Raw genomic sequence first — 16113 nt, 5'->3', positions numbered from 1 at the left:
TCTGTCTGCGAGCCATAAGAAAAAAACAGATTGTAAAATGTGTTAATAAAACAATAACAACTTGACAACCAACGTTTTATTGTACAAGAATATTCTCAAGATAAATTGAAACGTTAGCTACATAATCACAAACCATTTAGAATGACAATTGACATAGACAACTTGAGAAAAAACTGCATATTTCTTGGAAACGCTGAAAGAATACATAATTCGGGACAACAAACCACTGTTTGTTTTATTAGGATTTGACAGCTGTCACAATAACGCTAAAATATTTAATTCGTAACGCCTGTGAGTCATTTAAGTATATGTGCAAAAGTAGAAAGCAGTAATTATTTTCTCACAAAATGGCTATTTGAATCACATGAGAAAATAAAGGGTTGAAGGCGGTTAAAAAGCATTTTTATTTAACTGATCTGGCATCCAATCAAACAAAATATGTCGCAAACATGTAGAAAAAGGCTAATTCGTGATTTTATTGTTTTCTCAGTGGGTGTGAATGACTACCTGTGCCCACATAGCTACTGCAAGGACTCAATACTAGGAGCAGCATCTTTTTTGATACAACTTCTGTTTGGGAAGTACAGAGTGCAGCTGCTGCGTCCAATGGAACAAGGATCAATGACATTTTTCCAAAAATGATTTACAACATCTAAGACATTGCTGGTAGACCGTCTCAAAATCTTCATCCTTTCCCTAAAAAATAAATAAACACGATTAATAAAAGGAGACACAAACTTTTCAAACTGCTTCACACCGATTGCTGAATGTATTCCCAACTGACAGAAACTCAAAATCTCCTTCCTTAAAAATAAGTTCACTGACGACAGCTAATAGTAACCTTCTCCCAACACACTCGGTACAAATAATTTTATCAAAAACACAAGGATTCTTTAGACATATTTTGTTTTTGAGAAAAATTACTACACAAACTATTAAAACTGCTGCAGTCTAAAATATTGGGATATTTCTTCTGGAGTAGTATAGTATTTAAGTTGTAGTTTAACTGCTGTAAATCAACTCGTCAATTGTATGTTACTGTATGAATTGGACAGCCTTTATTAAATTCCTCATCCAAGTGTGTTGAAAATGAATCATCCAAATGAACTGAATTAGAAAAATTCATTCCACCATACAAATATAAAAACAAATAGCCATTGATGGCAATAACCTCCAGCTCACTAATCTACCTTGCAGAAATTATAGCAGATAGTAAAACAGTTGTCCAAGTAAGACGAGTCAAGACATTTTATTTGCTCAATGGGCTTTCAGTAAGATATCATCTGTAATGAAATCATATGATGGTGTGAGTACACTTAGTTAGCGGATGGAAGGATCATGGAGGAAGCACAATTCCAAACACTTACGGAGAAAATATATTTTAAAAGCTGGTTTGAATTTCCTAACCCACAATTTAGGACACAGATTACAACCAGAGACTTTAGAAAGTGATTTACAAATTGGCTCTGGGTCCAATGCCAAAAACAACTGAATGTGCAGTTGTATTAAAACTAAGAAGCAATCTGGCCAGCTTGGGTAACATTAAAAGTGTGTTCACAGAGTTACCTAGGCTTACTGATCAGGATCATGGGTTTCATTTTATGAATTACAAAGAGTGAATGACCAGTCGTGTTCAGGGTCAAGAGGCCTAATCATTGAGAGAAGGTGCGAAAAGGAAACTACCGTTATGGGCACTAATGAGCAAGTTGTTTGGGGAGAATGGAAGGAATTCAACGTCATCCCAAAACAAAAGGACAGAAAAAAGGAGCCAGACAGGTGCGTCAAGGTGGTATAAAAAATACAGGACTATTATTTGGGGTGGATGGAAGATCACCATAAGGAATAAGACCAGAAACTTGTCACAGTAAAACACAATTTCACTAATTCAGATCTGGCTTAGCCCTCTAGTTGCTGTGGCACAAATCGGACAGGATTAGCTTGGGGAAACGTTTAAAGCATTTAGCAGTAATAAAGCAGTTTAAAAAGCGCAACCACTACACAAAAGAAATCCTACAACCAGTTTGGTAAAATAGAGTAACCTTTAATGAGAAAAGGCCACCAAAACAACAAAAATACAATAAGGGGAACTGGAGACACTATTGTTTTGAAGAATTAAGGCAAAAAGCAACAAGAAAAAGTCAAGCGCCCATCACTAGTCATTGTTCGCAGTTGATTGGGACCTATGCGCTGTGTCAGGCCAGCCATGACGGAGCATGGGTCGAATACACCCAGCGGGTTCGTCCTAGTCAATGATTTTAACAAAATCCTCCAGAAAGGCTAGGTTCCAGGCTGTATCTAACAAAGTTCTATCGAAACCAGGCAGACACTGGACAAGGTCCCATTAAAGCCACTGGTTTTGGAAGCAAAAGCTCAGCGTGGGAGAATTTAAAATTATTCAGTTGCCTACTTCCTCACAGTTGTCTACCATCAACCATCATAGACAGGTCATCAATTAAGGAGGTAATCACTGGCTCTGTGCCTAATCCAGGTCATAAGCGGTCTTGGCTGCCATCCAATAGGCCATTACCTGGAGCAAGGCTTGAAGCACAGATGTTACTACCTTCTCTGGCAACTCTGCCATATAACATAACAAATAATGTAGCCAGAAATTCTCTGGATTCCCTGCAGGATTTTTTCCAATATGTTGTGAATAATTTGAGCTTTGAATTCACAAGGCACAATACTAGAGTTCAAGATCTCACGGATAATATGCATGATCGATATTGCTATAGATTGCTGATCTGGTTTAATTTACTGGGCAGAGGGTGCATCTAATGGGGGCGGAAAGGTTTGCCAGACACAACAGGTTTGTTACAGTCTTTGATAAGCAAAGTCTGAAAAATCATCCCGCGCCTATGACTGACCGTACTGATCTAACGAAAGTGGACACTTTTCTCTTGTATGTCATTTATCATACCATATTTTTATCTTTCCAAGCTTTTCGTGGGAAACAAATGAAAGACCCACTGCCATATTGGACTTGCCTTACTAGAAAGTCCCTTACAATACAATTATTGAGGTGCTTGGTTCTAATGTCTTAAAGATTTCACTGAGTATGATTTCCGATTCCATAATTCTCCAAAAATAAAACATCTGTCTGCACGCAGCTCTGGAAATGAGCCTCAAGTTTGAGGAAGAGGTCTGGTTGCTTATTGTTCATATTCGTTACACAAGTCCTAGTCATCAACCCCCTTACAAATATGGGTAAATTCAAGTTTCAGATAGTGATACCCTCTTTCCAAAAAACAGACATATGCAAACATTTTATACAGTACGTTGATAGCACAGATAAGCTCTTTCTTTATTTAATGTTATCAGTGTTCACCAGCCAAGTAAGATGACCAGGTTTCTAGCTTTGATTTTACAGTTTCTAAAGTATCAAAATGACAAAAATAACAAGCACTGGCAAAGCCAATGACTCGGGCTCCCCACGGAATGCACAACCTGCTCAGTAGCTTAAACCAGATAAGCAATCTGTAGCTCCCAGTCTCTTGGTCTTGTCAATGCTCGCTTTATCATGTTTTTTTCTATTTTTTGGTCTTCAAAATACACACTCTTCTAGTACTCCTTGGCATTGAATGGAACTACAGTCTGTCTGGGCGGCATCCTTGTGACATGGCAAAGTACCAAAACTCACAATGAGGTTAGCCAATGACTGATGTGGGCTGACCAAGTATAATTATTATACATTTAATTTTTAGTAACATCAGAGGCCCTAGATGACTCCGGACCTCAAAAGAAATCATCTGAAGTTTGGAAGTGAAGAACATAGCAAAGTAATGAAAGAGTTATACAATAGTTTAATGTATCTGAATATTTGACTTGACTTCCCAAAGGACGCAGGAGCTTGCTGGAGATAGACCACTTTTGTCAGGACAAACTGAACAGTCCAACCTGCTAAAAAAAAAAATCACTCACAGGACTGCGACTCCACTTTAATTTGTGGGTCTGTACAGTCAAGGATGCCAACTGAGACTTGGTCGGATCACCTGTGCCCACTGAGAAGAATTCATTAACCTCTCAATGCAACAGGCCTGCAACACAGCTCCAACGAGAGGCTGGATCAGTCTCACAGTGCAGAAGTATAGTGACCCTTCAGCAATGTGCATCAATGTGTGAAAAGGGGTTTGTCTCAATGGGGCAAGAGAACTTCTAGACAGAGGAGGCTAATATCTCTCATGGCCTTCACCTCTCCAGAGGTTGACTCCCCTTCCCTCCAATCTGACATACAACTCTGCATCAAACCTATTATTTAATATTCATACGATTACAGTGACTCATTACTTTGCGAGGGCCATAGAAGGTGACCACTACTCAGAAGCGCGTGGGACCCTGGGTCGAACAACTTGCTAATCTCACAAGCGAGACAGGAACTTCATACTGTGCCCCTTGGCCGAGGATACTCTTCCTAATGATGGAATATAAACACCTGCTATGAGATAGGAACATCCTTACATTCAAGATCGACAATTCCACAAGGCAAGCATAAAAAGAATGACTTCTTCAGGAAAGAGATGCAGAAGGGATGAGCATTAGCTGCTGCAACCAATCAGTGACACATGTATGGTTTACAATTAAAGCATAGTGGCAAAAGGGACTTGAGCCTAAGGAAAAAAAGAGAAGAGTCGGAAAATGCCAAAAGTATCAAAGCTGTAAAAAGAATGCAAGCGGCACAGTCTATGCATTTTGTTTACTGCAAAACAAGAGTACACAGTATTATTGATCACAATTCTGATTTAACAATTTTAATGCACTCTGGGTCCTATGACTAGGTGGCAGGGAAACATCTGTGTTGAGAAAAAGAAGGAGCCTGGAAGGACAAAAACAATACATGGAAGAAGGAGAACTATGAACGGGGCGGAGCCCTCAAAACCAAGTTAGTGCAGGCTATCTTCAGCCGCAGACCCATGAACATGAGCTTGAATGGAGGCTCTTAAGTCTAGAATAATTAATTAATGGCTAACGCACAAGTGCCTCACTGAGAGAAACAATTATGATACACTGTATGATCACATAGGGCTCTTGTTATAGGGGAGGTCTGTGACTGATCATTGAGTTTGTATCTATGCAGAATATTATGTAAACCGACATGAGCAGTGATGCTACTAGATGGAACATTACTACTTCCAGGATGAAGTTACAGACTCCATTCAACATCTGCTATTTTAGATGAGCACTATACCAGTCTGTGTGCAATCAACTTCATCACGTTCGACAGCTCTTAAACGTTTACCATATTTCCTCAAAAAAGCAAGTGGTTGAAGGGCAGCAAACCCTTAAAAGCCAACTGCAGCTGGAACTGTTGGAAATATGTAGGGTTTACACCACGCAATATTTAACAGTCAACTTAGAATGTATCGAGAAACATATGTCACGATTTGCTATAGAATAACACAAAGTGGAAAAACTTGTCTTATGGGAGGGCAGAATTTGACAGAAGTGACTTACTTAACTTCTCCTTCAACATGCGCGGACAGCAAGCAAAGAATTGTTTTCTCTAGCTAGATTCTATTATGCCCACAGTAGATTGACCACTTCACTTTAGGTCAGTATGTGCATCATCTGCAGTTTTTAAACTTTCTGCCTACGGATCATTGCTTTTAGGTGTGTTAATATACGCAGCAGGTTTTGTGCGCTCAAAATATGACTACAGTATCCACAATGCAGCAGGTTACCACAAAAAGGTTCTCAAATGAAGTGTTCATAGTGACTGGATGATAAGAATTCACCATAGCATGAAACGAAAAATGAATTGCATAATAACAAGAAAAAGAAGATATAGAATCTAATGTCAATCGTTGGTTAAAACATTTATATTCCCTCGAGTCCGTAACCACTGGCATCAACTGTGACTTAGATGTACTGCATAATACAGAAAGAGAAAAGGAAATCCTGGCAGAAAGAAATTAAATTCATAGGAAAATAAATATCTAGGCAAGGCGGGTTTGGACTTGTTCGGTAGAGTGAAGGGGCTGAATCAAGTGTGTTGCCAATCTTTTTTTTGGATAAACAACTTTGAGTGCTGCAAACAGATAGCCATGTCACATCCAGTCAGTGCTGGCCGTCAGCGTATGAAGTCAAAAGTGACGCATCTTGTATAGGCAACAATGCAATCTTAAAATATTTTTGGGCAGTGCAAACTCTACTCTGATTCTAAGCTATGACTAATGGCTACCCTGAATATCGGGAAAGGAGACTAGCATGTCTAATATGTGAAACAAAGCATAGCATATATGTTTACGCCTACTAAAATATGGTTTTACTGGTGCTTACATAATATGGATCTTCAATGATGTGACATTTCTGTGGATCGTAGCTTCCAAGAAGTTCAATTTTTGATTTGCAATTTTGAACTTTTTCACTTTTTCTTTTCAGATCTCTGGGGAAAAAAATAATGCATAAATTAATTGTAAGCCAACAATGTTTGCAGTTCGATGCACTGACTACATTTTTATTTCACAGAACTATTATGAAAATTATACAATAACAAAACGCTATATAAAAAGGACAAAACCCCCTCATCAACTTGCCAGTATTCTAAACCCATACTCCCTCAAATGTTGGCAACTACTAAGCAGGATAATAAGGAAACAAACAAGAGTGGGTGGTCATGACACCAGTACAACTAAGTTTCAAGTTACCATGTGGGGACGTAAAGGTATTTTCTGGGTGCATTAGATTAGGCAATTCGCCACAATCTAACTGAATTCTTAATCACAAGAGGTCAGTAGTCGGATCAGTTTGCTCATAAAGTATTCTCTTTCTTATTACCATCTAGACAATGCACCTGGACCAGACTGCCTGAACCAAATGGCTGAAAATACAAGCCAAAGATAGCAGTTGCATTGGCGGGAATCATGGATTCGATTGATGTCATTATGAAATATTTAGAATTTTCCTATGGTAGATTTCCAACAAAGTTTATTTAAATGCTGTTCTGAGCCCAACATATAGATGGTGGAATTATGCACCACATATGAATCTAGAATAGGTTCCTGCTGCCAAACGTATACATAAAAATATACAGTGACAAAATAATTATCTCCAAAAATATAGTGTACAGGAGATCATGCAGGACTCAGCATAAACATTTTCAGTTTCGATGAAAAGACCAAGCTTTGATCATGACTTTCTAAGTACAACATTCTCCAGTCACTTTAGCACTGCAGAGAATACCTGGGATACATAAAACTTGGTTTTAAGAATTCTTGATACGAAACATGCAGGTAAAGAGAGAAACATGCTAGTTTTATCTTTTTGGTAACCTTCAAAATCAAGGCACATTATCGTCATCCTTACAAGGTATTCAACCACGAACCAGTCTACTGTTGTGCAGGAATGTTCATCTTGGTTCAGGTCTAAGATTTTGTGACCTGCTCCACCTTTAATTATATTGTTTTAGGAAGAGCAAGCACCAGCTGACAGAGGAGTGGCAAGACTTAGGTAAGAAAAGTAAGCAATCCTCAACAACTGATTTCTGATTTGAACGACAGCCTAATAAAAATGTATTGCGAAGCAGAACTTGGTCCCTTGACAAAGGCTTCTGAGAATTACCACCACTGACCAGACAAAGTGAAATACCATTCAGTTGTATCCATTCAGGCACAACAAATCATCATTCTAGGAGAAGGCAGTTGCCTTTATTGGGGAGCTCTCCGACTCCGCCCTCCGTACGACAAGAAGGATCTGTGAATTGTGTGGACATTTCTAACTCTATGCCACAGCTATCATCAACGTTAGTGAAGGGTAGGTATTAGAAATAAGTGAGAAGACTCATACAGTACTGTAGTATTAACCTCTCTACTTTCTATAATATAAACCAACTTAGACTAATCTGTAACCGCCAATACAAGCCCCTTTTCAGAAAGAAAAGTGTGAATATAAAGCAAATTCATATGTTTTTTAAGTAGCTTGGGTGTGAACAGTTGTGCCACAATTGGCACTTGTTTTTTTTTTTTTAGTTTTACTGTCTTATTTAATTTCTGTGTGACAATAATGTGAAAATGTAATGGGACAAGCACAATGAGAGAAGATACTATGCACTACGCCTCAGTATGTCTTTACATTACAGCGACCACCCATGACACAGTTTCATTGTATAGCAATTAGTACTAAAACCATATAAAGCGGTGCAATCCTCCAGAGGAATGGCAGAACACTATTAAAAAAATTAAATATAGGCACGTTGCTGGGTCATTTTCTTTAAAAAAATAAATAAATAAATAAAAATATCCAATGTTTTTATACATCGTGTACAAATGTTAAAAAGTTTGTAGACCTAGAAGAAATAAAGCCTAAAAGGGAAGTGTCAGAGATGATTACGTAGAGGAAGGTGAGGGGCATTCTACATTGCAAACTATGGAACTTGTGCACATGCCTGACCAGGACCTGGGTGTGATTTCAGGTTGCTTGTGATGGTTCAGGAGTTATCCAAGCTTTGCAGAGTATGGTGTCAACATGGGACTTAGTTCTTTCCTGGAAGTCAAATGTCTCCAAAGGGCCAAAACAGGCTTATGCTGATGGCTTCTGGTCTTGAAACAAAAGCTCTGAGCAGGGCAAGGGTGTATTTTGAGGTTATGACTTGTAACAATACCTGAACCAATTCAAATGGAATCCCATCAGATAGCCTTGCAGCAGGCCCTTTAGTCCAGCCTACAAACTATTCCAGAAGACTTTGTTAAAAATAGCTGAATTGCGTCAATCTTAAGAGCTCTCAAATTATTTACAGGAGCATCCCTGTAGAAATAAGAATGCATCTTTTTTCTTCTGGAAACAAGCTTCTACCCAACTGGGAGCAGAATCCAAAAGGGACGTCCTTCACACTAAGCACTCTTTAGAGCAGGCGTGAGAAAAGGTCCAGGCCCAGCTTGTTTATTTGTTATGTTGTGTCCATGTACATTCCCAAATGCCACCTTCCAGGGTAAGAGGCCAGTGGTTACTCATCATAGCCTTTCTGCTCCAAGACGCAGCTCTATTGATGCCAGCAGGAAAGGATGCCTCATGAGGTTTAATCATTGTCAGGAGGGAAGCCCACAGAACTGAATTCATTACTGCTGAAGCTTCGAGAAAGCACAAACTACTCTTTTACAAAGGTACGATTCTAATATATTTATCGAAAATCTACCTTTCAACCCTGCACTATATTTGGGATAATATGTAAAATTAACTTCTAATTACTAACAGACCTCGCATTAAAGCTAGCTGACTTACTTAATGCATAAAAGTAGTCTGTTCTACGTAGCAAAAAGTATTGTTTAGGACACGTTACTACTGTGTTTGGACAGCAGTCAGTCAGGCTAAAGTGGTAAGCCTGAAGATCCCAAGGACTCCTGCAGGTTTTCTTATAAAGACCACAAATAAGTTGGAGTGCCAAATGCACCAGTGCTATAAAAGGTAGATGTCACATATGGACGTCGGTGGACACTTGCAAGATTCACATACGTGACAGGTAGCCTGGTACATTTACAAGGCCGAACTCACATACAGAAAGACCCATGGCTAACTGGAAATAGAAAATAACCTTGGCGTTCAGGAAGTTCATATGATAGGTACACGTGATGAACAGATTGGAACATCTATGGGCAGAAGAACACCGACGCCACCCCTCTGTTTTACTAAACGTTTAAACAGACCTTGCTCACTCAAAATGTAAAGTGAAGGCTCCTAAATCAGAGAAGCGATGAGACATCCTTTGCCTTCTGCTGTCTGAGATGGAGAGGCTAAGCAAAAATGTGTTAGAAGAAACTGGATTGCAATAAAGAGATTCAGCCCTAGGTGAGCAAACTGATGCCCGTTTTGCCAAAAACAAAAAACCTTCGCCTAAAGAGTGTGAAACAAGTTGCTTCCCTTCCAAATTCCTCTTCTACAGAACGTACATGTCTGGCAAGGACCGCAGTCTCTCCTCCACCTAAAGAACCATGGAGTGAGCTAGATCCAGCATGTAGCAAGAAACACACAAAAACTGATGCCTATACCAGGAGAAACAGGCACCAACCGCTGTCTAATCTTCATCAAGTGTTAATGAGAAAAATGAAAAACATCAGTTGTTGATGAGAAAGAAAAAAACAAAAAAAAAACAAAACAAAAAAAAACAAAAAACTCACGTTTGGAATAAAGAGATTATCTTGAAATTCTTTTCAAGTGAAAATGTTTTTGGAACGTGTGAGCGTGCCAGTACCTGACAAGACATGCCTTCCTTGCATTGCAAGGAATATGCTGATCTTTGTTTGGCTGTAGATCAATTTCGTCCTGAGAGGTCACGAGGAAGCTCGCGCAGATCAATGCTACTATACTAGTCCTGTTCTAAAAATTCCAATCACATTGAGTGGGACTCCCGCACATAAACCAGAACTCGCCATTCAGCATATTAGACATGAAATTCTTCTTGTTCCGAGCATGCACGAACTAAAGACTGTGCAGAACCAACAGCCACGTGATTGCTACCCTGCAGAGACCACGCCATCTATACATGGAAAGCTGGAAACGAAATGCTACTGAGTACCCTCATGTTCATCCAATAAAAAAGCAACACATCATCAACAGTGGTAGAATCTGAAGAGAAGGCCCCGCGCAAATGACCACTTTAGTTTGCCCAAAAATTCTCTTGCAGAATATGTGCCAGGACACCTTTTAATTCCCACAACAGCGCAGCAAAATTGTGAGTCTTTGATGGCAGAGAATCCAGAAGAAAGCAGCCAGATGAGCAAGGCACAAATCATATTTGCCATTAAAAGAAACAATAGACTAAACAGTGGCTAAATAGTTTTTTTCTCACTAAGGAGCAAAAACGTTTGATTTCTATTGGACATTTACCTTACTCCATAAAGGCAGTGATTAGAAATAGGAAGGAGCAGGTAATTAAAAAAAAAAAAAAAAAAACCACAAACACATGAAATACCAATGACACAAACTGGATTACAGTGTGTAATGCATGATGCCATGTGGCACTAGAATCTAGGGTCTTGACAACTACATTTTGAGCAGCATATGTTCTATCAAACAACAGCTTTAAAAGTGTGTGCCAAATCAAGATTATGGGGGAGCCTCCCTACTCAGCTAAAGCGGTCTACAAAGGAAGGGTAGATAATTGAATTGATCCAGGTACCAGAATAGAACATCGGACATAGACTCTGAAAAGAACACTGCAATCCCTCCAGTAAATGCCCACCTAACCATTGATCACTACGTTGACTGGTGGACAGAGAACTCCGTAGCTGTGGGGAGACTGGGACACTTCATTTCGACCTGCTCATGGTACAGATGGGTGTCAGATTCACAATGGTCACAAAAACGTGCATCTCTGCCCAACAATTCAGAAATCTTGACTTCATGTGTGAGAATCTAGTAAAGCAACAGATTCTGTTGAGGGACATGTTGAATCGGACCCTAAGGGCATCTCTATGTCTCAAAAATGGAACCTATTCCTAAAGAATTTGCATCTGATGGTTAATCTGAGAATGAGGGAAGTCAGTTAATTTTCAAGATGTTTTCTGCTTCAAGATAAACACAAAAAATAAACATCCTGCTCTGGTTAGCAAAAGTATTGATATCCGTGGATATAGAGGGTGCCCTCTTCACTTTCCAATGTGGAGGTCTAACCACTGTTTGCGGGCCTACTTTACCTTGTGCGTAACACAACACATTTGCAAAGACAGTGGATGACACAGGTTGGGTTGTGCCACCCTTGTCGGACTCCCACTGTAAACCCTAGGTTTGCCATACAAGTTAACAGTTTACATCAAGATTTCTGTGTTAAATATTATCAATTATTTGTTCACAAGCCTTTAGCATCTCTGACTTTCTGGTATTTTTCGAGAGTTGCAGAAGCAAAGTAATTTGCTTGGGTATATCCTGGGTGGGTCTAAGATGGGACAAGAAAATCAGTGGAAACACTGCAATTCAATTCTAGTTATCTCAGTACTCGGATTCTCCCACATTCAGTTCTACAGGATCCACCATTCTTTCAGAGTTTTAGAAGATGGATTTAGAGTACTTGAACTCTGATGGGCTACACAGATGTAGAAAACATGAGGAGGGTGTGATATTTTAGTCTCACGATAGGATAACTTATTTAATTAAATAACGAGTTGTGTAATTGGATGCCTGCTCATGAAAGGAGATTTCACCTAATTTTCAGGACTGGGCTGAAAAAAAGAAGACCCCGAGTAAAGGGATTATTGTAAGGTGAATTCAAGATTACATTTTTTACTATCCCCATCCATATAAACAGCAATGTAAAATAGTATATGCACAATTGCAGTAACAAATGAGCAGGAAGGAACAGGTACATCAGGGACCTTGCAAACTCAACATCTTTAAAACTTGAAAAGACATGAAAGTACCAGAAAGATTTGGGGGAAAGCTTCATACGCTCACACTATATCCACTGGAACTGTTTTTCATGTCTGAAGCTTCCACCCTGAGAACACATCCTTTTTGAGTTTTCAAAGATATGACTTTAAACTGCACTGGATAGTTCAGCATAAAATGCCACTTGTTTTAATGACATTATCATAAAAAGGGGAGTGTATGCGTTTTAAGGCGACGGAGTTCCGACTTTTTTTTCCCCCAACAACTTTTTTTCTGGTTAAGGAAAAAGCTGACGATACGAGATAATTTTTAAACTAAAGATTCAGGGTGAGTACCGCACCCTTTAAAAATCTTCGATTGTCTGGTAGGTGCAGTTAATTATCTGGTAGACAGGGTTTCACGGTTTCTTATCTTTCTAGACATTTGCTATTGTTCTCAAAACAACAATAGCACATGTTATAGCTTAAACTGTTGACAAAAGCCTTTTACGTCTAGGTATGATACAATATAGAAACTGGAATCCCCCGATGGTAAACGCTCTGTAGAAATGGATTCCGATTGTTGTCTCCTACTGAGATACAAGAAGTGCCAGGCCAGCTAACTTCTCGATGCTTCTAGAAGGAATGACTAGTCAAGAAGAATCTTAATACCCTCTGCCGGCCTTCACAAGTCTCACTGCTGGTCAACATTAACAGTTATAAGATAATTTTACCTTAATTATTGGGGCTAACAGAAAGGAATGCTGCCTTACTAAACAAGTCCTGACAAAGTCATAAGGGAATGGCTTTAATGTGACAAAACAGACAAAGACAGGCCTGCAGAAATATATTGCCATACAGTAATACATTAAAGCGAATGCATGGCGGTGTTGTACTGGTAGAGGTGTTATACTGGTAATGTTCTGTGTAATCAAATCACGTCATATAATATAAACTTTAAACAATCAGGTGGCATCGAAGAAAAAGAATAGCTCAATCAATCATTTTTCGTGTATTTGCTTTTCTTTGCGAATAAAACGATCCCTTTGCGAACAGACTGCATTACAAAGTTAAGCTGTACTTTCAATGAAGGGTTTACGAAAGGAGGAGTCAAAAGGTGAAGATTGTGCTGGAAATGTTGAACATAAAAGGCACACAGACCTAAATATAGCACAGTAGATACAAGGGGCATCATAGTGTTGCATTTTTAAGAATGCCTGCACATTTTTACTTTCTAGTAAAAAAGCTGTAATTCCAACAACTTCTTGTTATGAAAGTTCAGTAAAACAAATGAATGCCAAATGCAATTAGGAAATAGCACATAGTTTTTATGACAGGATGCGAAATCCAAACAGGACAAACTACCTAAAAAGTAAAGTAAATACACCAAAGAACAGTGGCACTCCCATACAAGTTACATGTCCTGTTGAATCTGATGCCTTACTAAAGGACTACCTGATGCTTCATTACGAAAGCCTGATGGGCACACAAATAGGACAAGGTACACATTCACAAAATGCTACAGCCTTGACGGACGGGATATCCATGCAAAAGAAAACCAAGAAAAGCACAAAGTCAATAGCTGGACGTGGCTGATGCAAACACAGTCTCTTGCAATACTTCTAATTATACTTTTTAGAAGAATCGATTGAGAACATGAGATATTTAACAGCTAAAGCTGCCCAAGGCCAGAACTAAAATGCTTTTGTCAGCACGTACCTGTTATTTAAATGTTAAAATTAATCAATTCAAAACCCTATTTCATAAAAATAAAAAATATACAAAAGTAGAGAGCATAAGGAAATGCCTGCAAATAAAAATTTGGGATAACATTGTTCAATTCAAAAAACATCTTTCAATACATTATTTAGTGGCCCTTACTCACCGTAGGTTACTTTCATCCATGCACAACATGTAATCAAACGAAAGAAAATCCTCTTTTGTGACCTACAACAAAGAAGATCATTTTGCTGTTATTATGAACGTTTCACGGTCGATGAAAATACGATGAAAGTTACCTTTTAGAAGCAAAACACCTACTTACCTGTAGCACTAGTACCCTCTAGTGTTCTGTTATCTAAACACATTGCCAACCATTGAACATTACCGACAGGAGTCGAGAACAACTTTTAAAATTTCAGACGAAGAGGGAAAAATATATATAATCAGCACCCCTGCTAAGGCACTGTGGATAGGGACTTTGATTTAAAAAACGAGTGATAAGTTAAACAAGAACGTGTTTTCTATTTTTAGTCACTAAACAGGTCTATTGCTAACTTCTAATATGCAACAACTGCATTTTACCCAGTAATCAAATACCCTCTCAGTATTTCTGACTAACTACTTAAATGATTGAAAACTACTTGAAATAATCGAGCCTCTTACACCTCAAATCTTCCAATAATTTACCTAATTGAGTGGTGTGCTGTGATTCATTTCTGATTTCACAAATAACGTTATCAGAATTTAGCTGAAGATAATCATGTCAACCTTTAAACATGTTGTGGTGCCTGTACTTCACAAAAGGCAATCACCTCTTCCATCTGAACCATTTAGAACAGATGTTACAGTTTACGCTTCTCCACGTGTTGCCAGCCACTTTATTTTTTGTATCTAATATGGTAGGTAGCCTCACTGGACAGTACAGCTGTCTACAAGACCTACTATTCCCCATTCACGGAGTAGACTTTGAATTGGATCCCTTCAGCCATTGGCCTGATCTTCCCCTGCCCTCAACCATCCACCTGCTGCGACTAGCTTGAGACAGTACCAATACTGGACCATGTCAGAGTAGTATGCATCTCTCACCCCCATGCTAGTGGCTGGTTTGGTGCATTATTGTGCCTTCAAGGTTGTTTTTCTATTGCAATGCACGAGTTGAATTGTTTCATCATGAAACAGGTGACTAGTTGGAGAATTCAAAAGCAAGTCGCATTGAAAAGAATGCATCTCATTTTAAAAGTGACACACACATACTATATATGTGTAATTTAAAAAAAAACACCATATGATGGTGTGGTAAAAAAGCTCCAGAAAAAAAATATTTTCTTTAAAAATTCAAAGTAAACAAATAGGACCCAGCATTAACATACTTTGCTGATGCGCTGTCATTACTTTTGTTTAGTTTTTTTTGCCCCTGTGAAAACACAGAAAAGAAAGCTATCTCGCAGCAAACTCGGAGTTCCTTCTCGATTTCCCGACTTGAGGAGGTGTTTGGGAGGGGCTATATTTGTTTTTCTGCCTTGGTGGAAACAAAATGAGTGGAAAATAAAGATATGTTGAAGCAAACGGAGTCAGCCCTCAGTTTCTCCAAGTGTGGAGAATTTCAATCCTACTTGTAATTTATTGTTTTGACATGGTGGGAGCAGGCACAGGAAACGAAAGAGGTACTAGCACAAACTTCAAGTGCTGCCTCATGTTCTCAACTAGAGAGTGAGAAGATGGCTCCTGGGCCCGCAAAGCAGGTATAATACCATCAATATATTGGATGCCAGGGTGAAGAGCTCTGCACAAGCTATCTGCCATGCAAGCACCACGGTGCACATATAAAGTCAGACAAAGGAAGGGCCTGGAGGCCGCCCTCAACAAGCTCATCGGTAGAGTATCCCAAGAACTGCACAGCACAAATCATGTACTTAACTTTCTGTCGCTAAGACATGCAACGTGGGTTTGCTGGGAGTTGCCTGGGTGTTATGAGGTTCGACATAGACTGACAGGTTGGCAGGTATACAAGTGAATGAAAGATTTTAACAACTCTGTAAAGAGTGAGCGTGTGACAACAAGTGATGCAACACACGAGGTGTACGTTTCTTGGCTGAAATGAATC

General features: G+C 39.1%; 1 protein-coding gene across 2 annotated transcripts in view; it reads right to left on the bottom strand.

The window, feature by feature from the left end:
- Positions 1 to 209: 209 nt before the first annotated feature.
- Positions 210 to 16113, bottom strand: part of ACP1 (acid phosphatase 1) — a 50980-nt gene continuing 35076 nt past the window's right edge. For both annotated transcript variants that reach the window (XM_069235840.1, XM_069235841.1), the window contains exons 4-6: positions 14173 to 14234; positions 6274 to 6379; positions 210 to 696 (exon numbers count right to left, since the gene is read on the bottom strand). In XM_069235840.1, the coding sequence (XP_069091941.1) occupies positions 619 to 696; positions 6274 to 6379; positions 14173 to 14234 (246 nt within the window). In that variant the 3' untranslated portion in view covers positions 210 to 618. The remainder of the gene's footprint in view (positions 697 to 6273; positions 6380 to 14172; positions 14235 to 16113) is intronic.

The sequence above is a fragment of the Pleurodeles waltl genome, chromosome 5, assembly GCF_031143425.1.
Source record: "Pleurodeles waltl isolate 20211129_DDA chromosome 5, aPleWal1.hap1.20221129, whole genome shotgun sequence".
In the NCBI taxonomy this organism is placed as follows: Eukaryota; Metazoa; Chordata; class Amphibia; order Caudata; family Salamandridae; genus Pleurodeles; species Pleurodeles waltl.
Note: the sequence above shows the minus strand (reverse complement) of the source record. Positions and strands in the feature narration are given on the sequence as shown.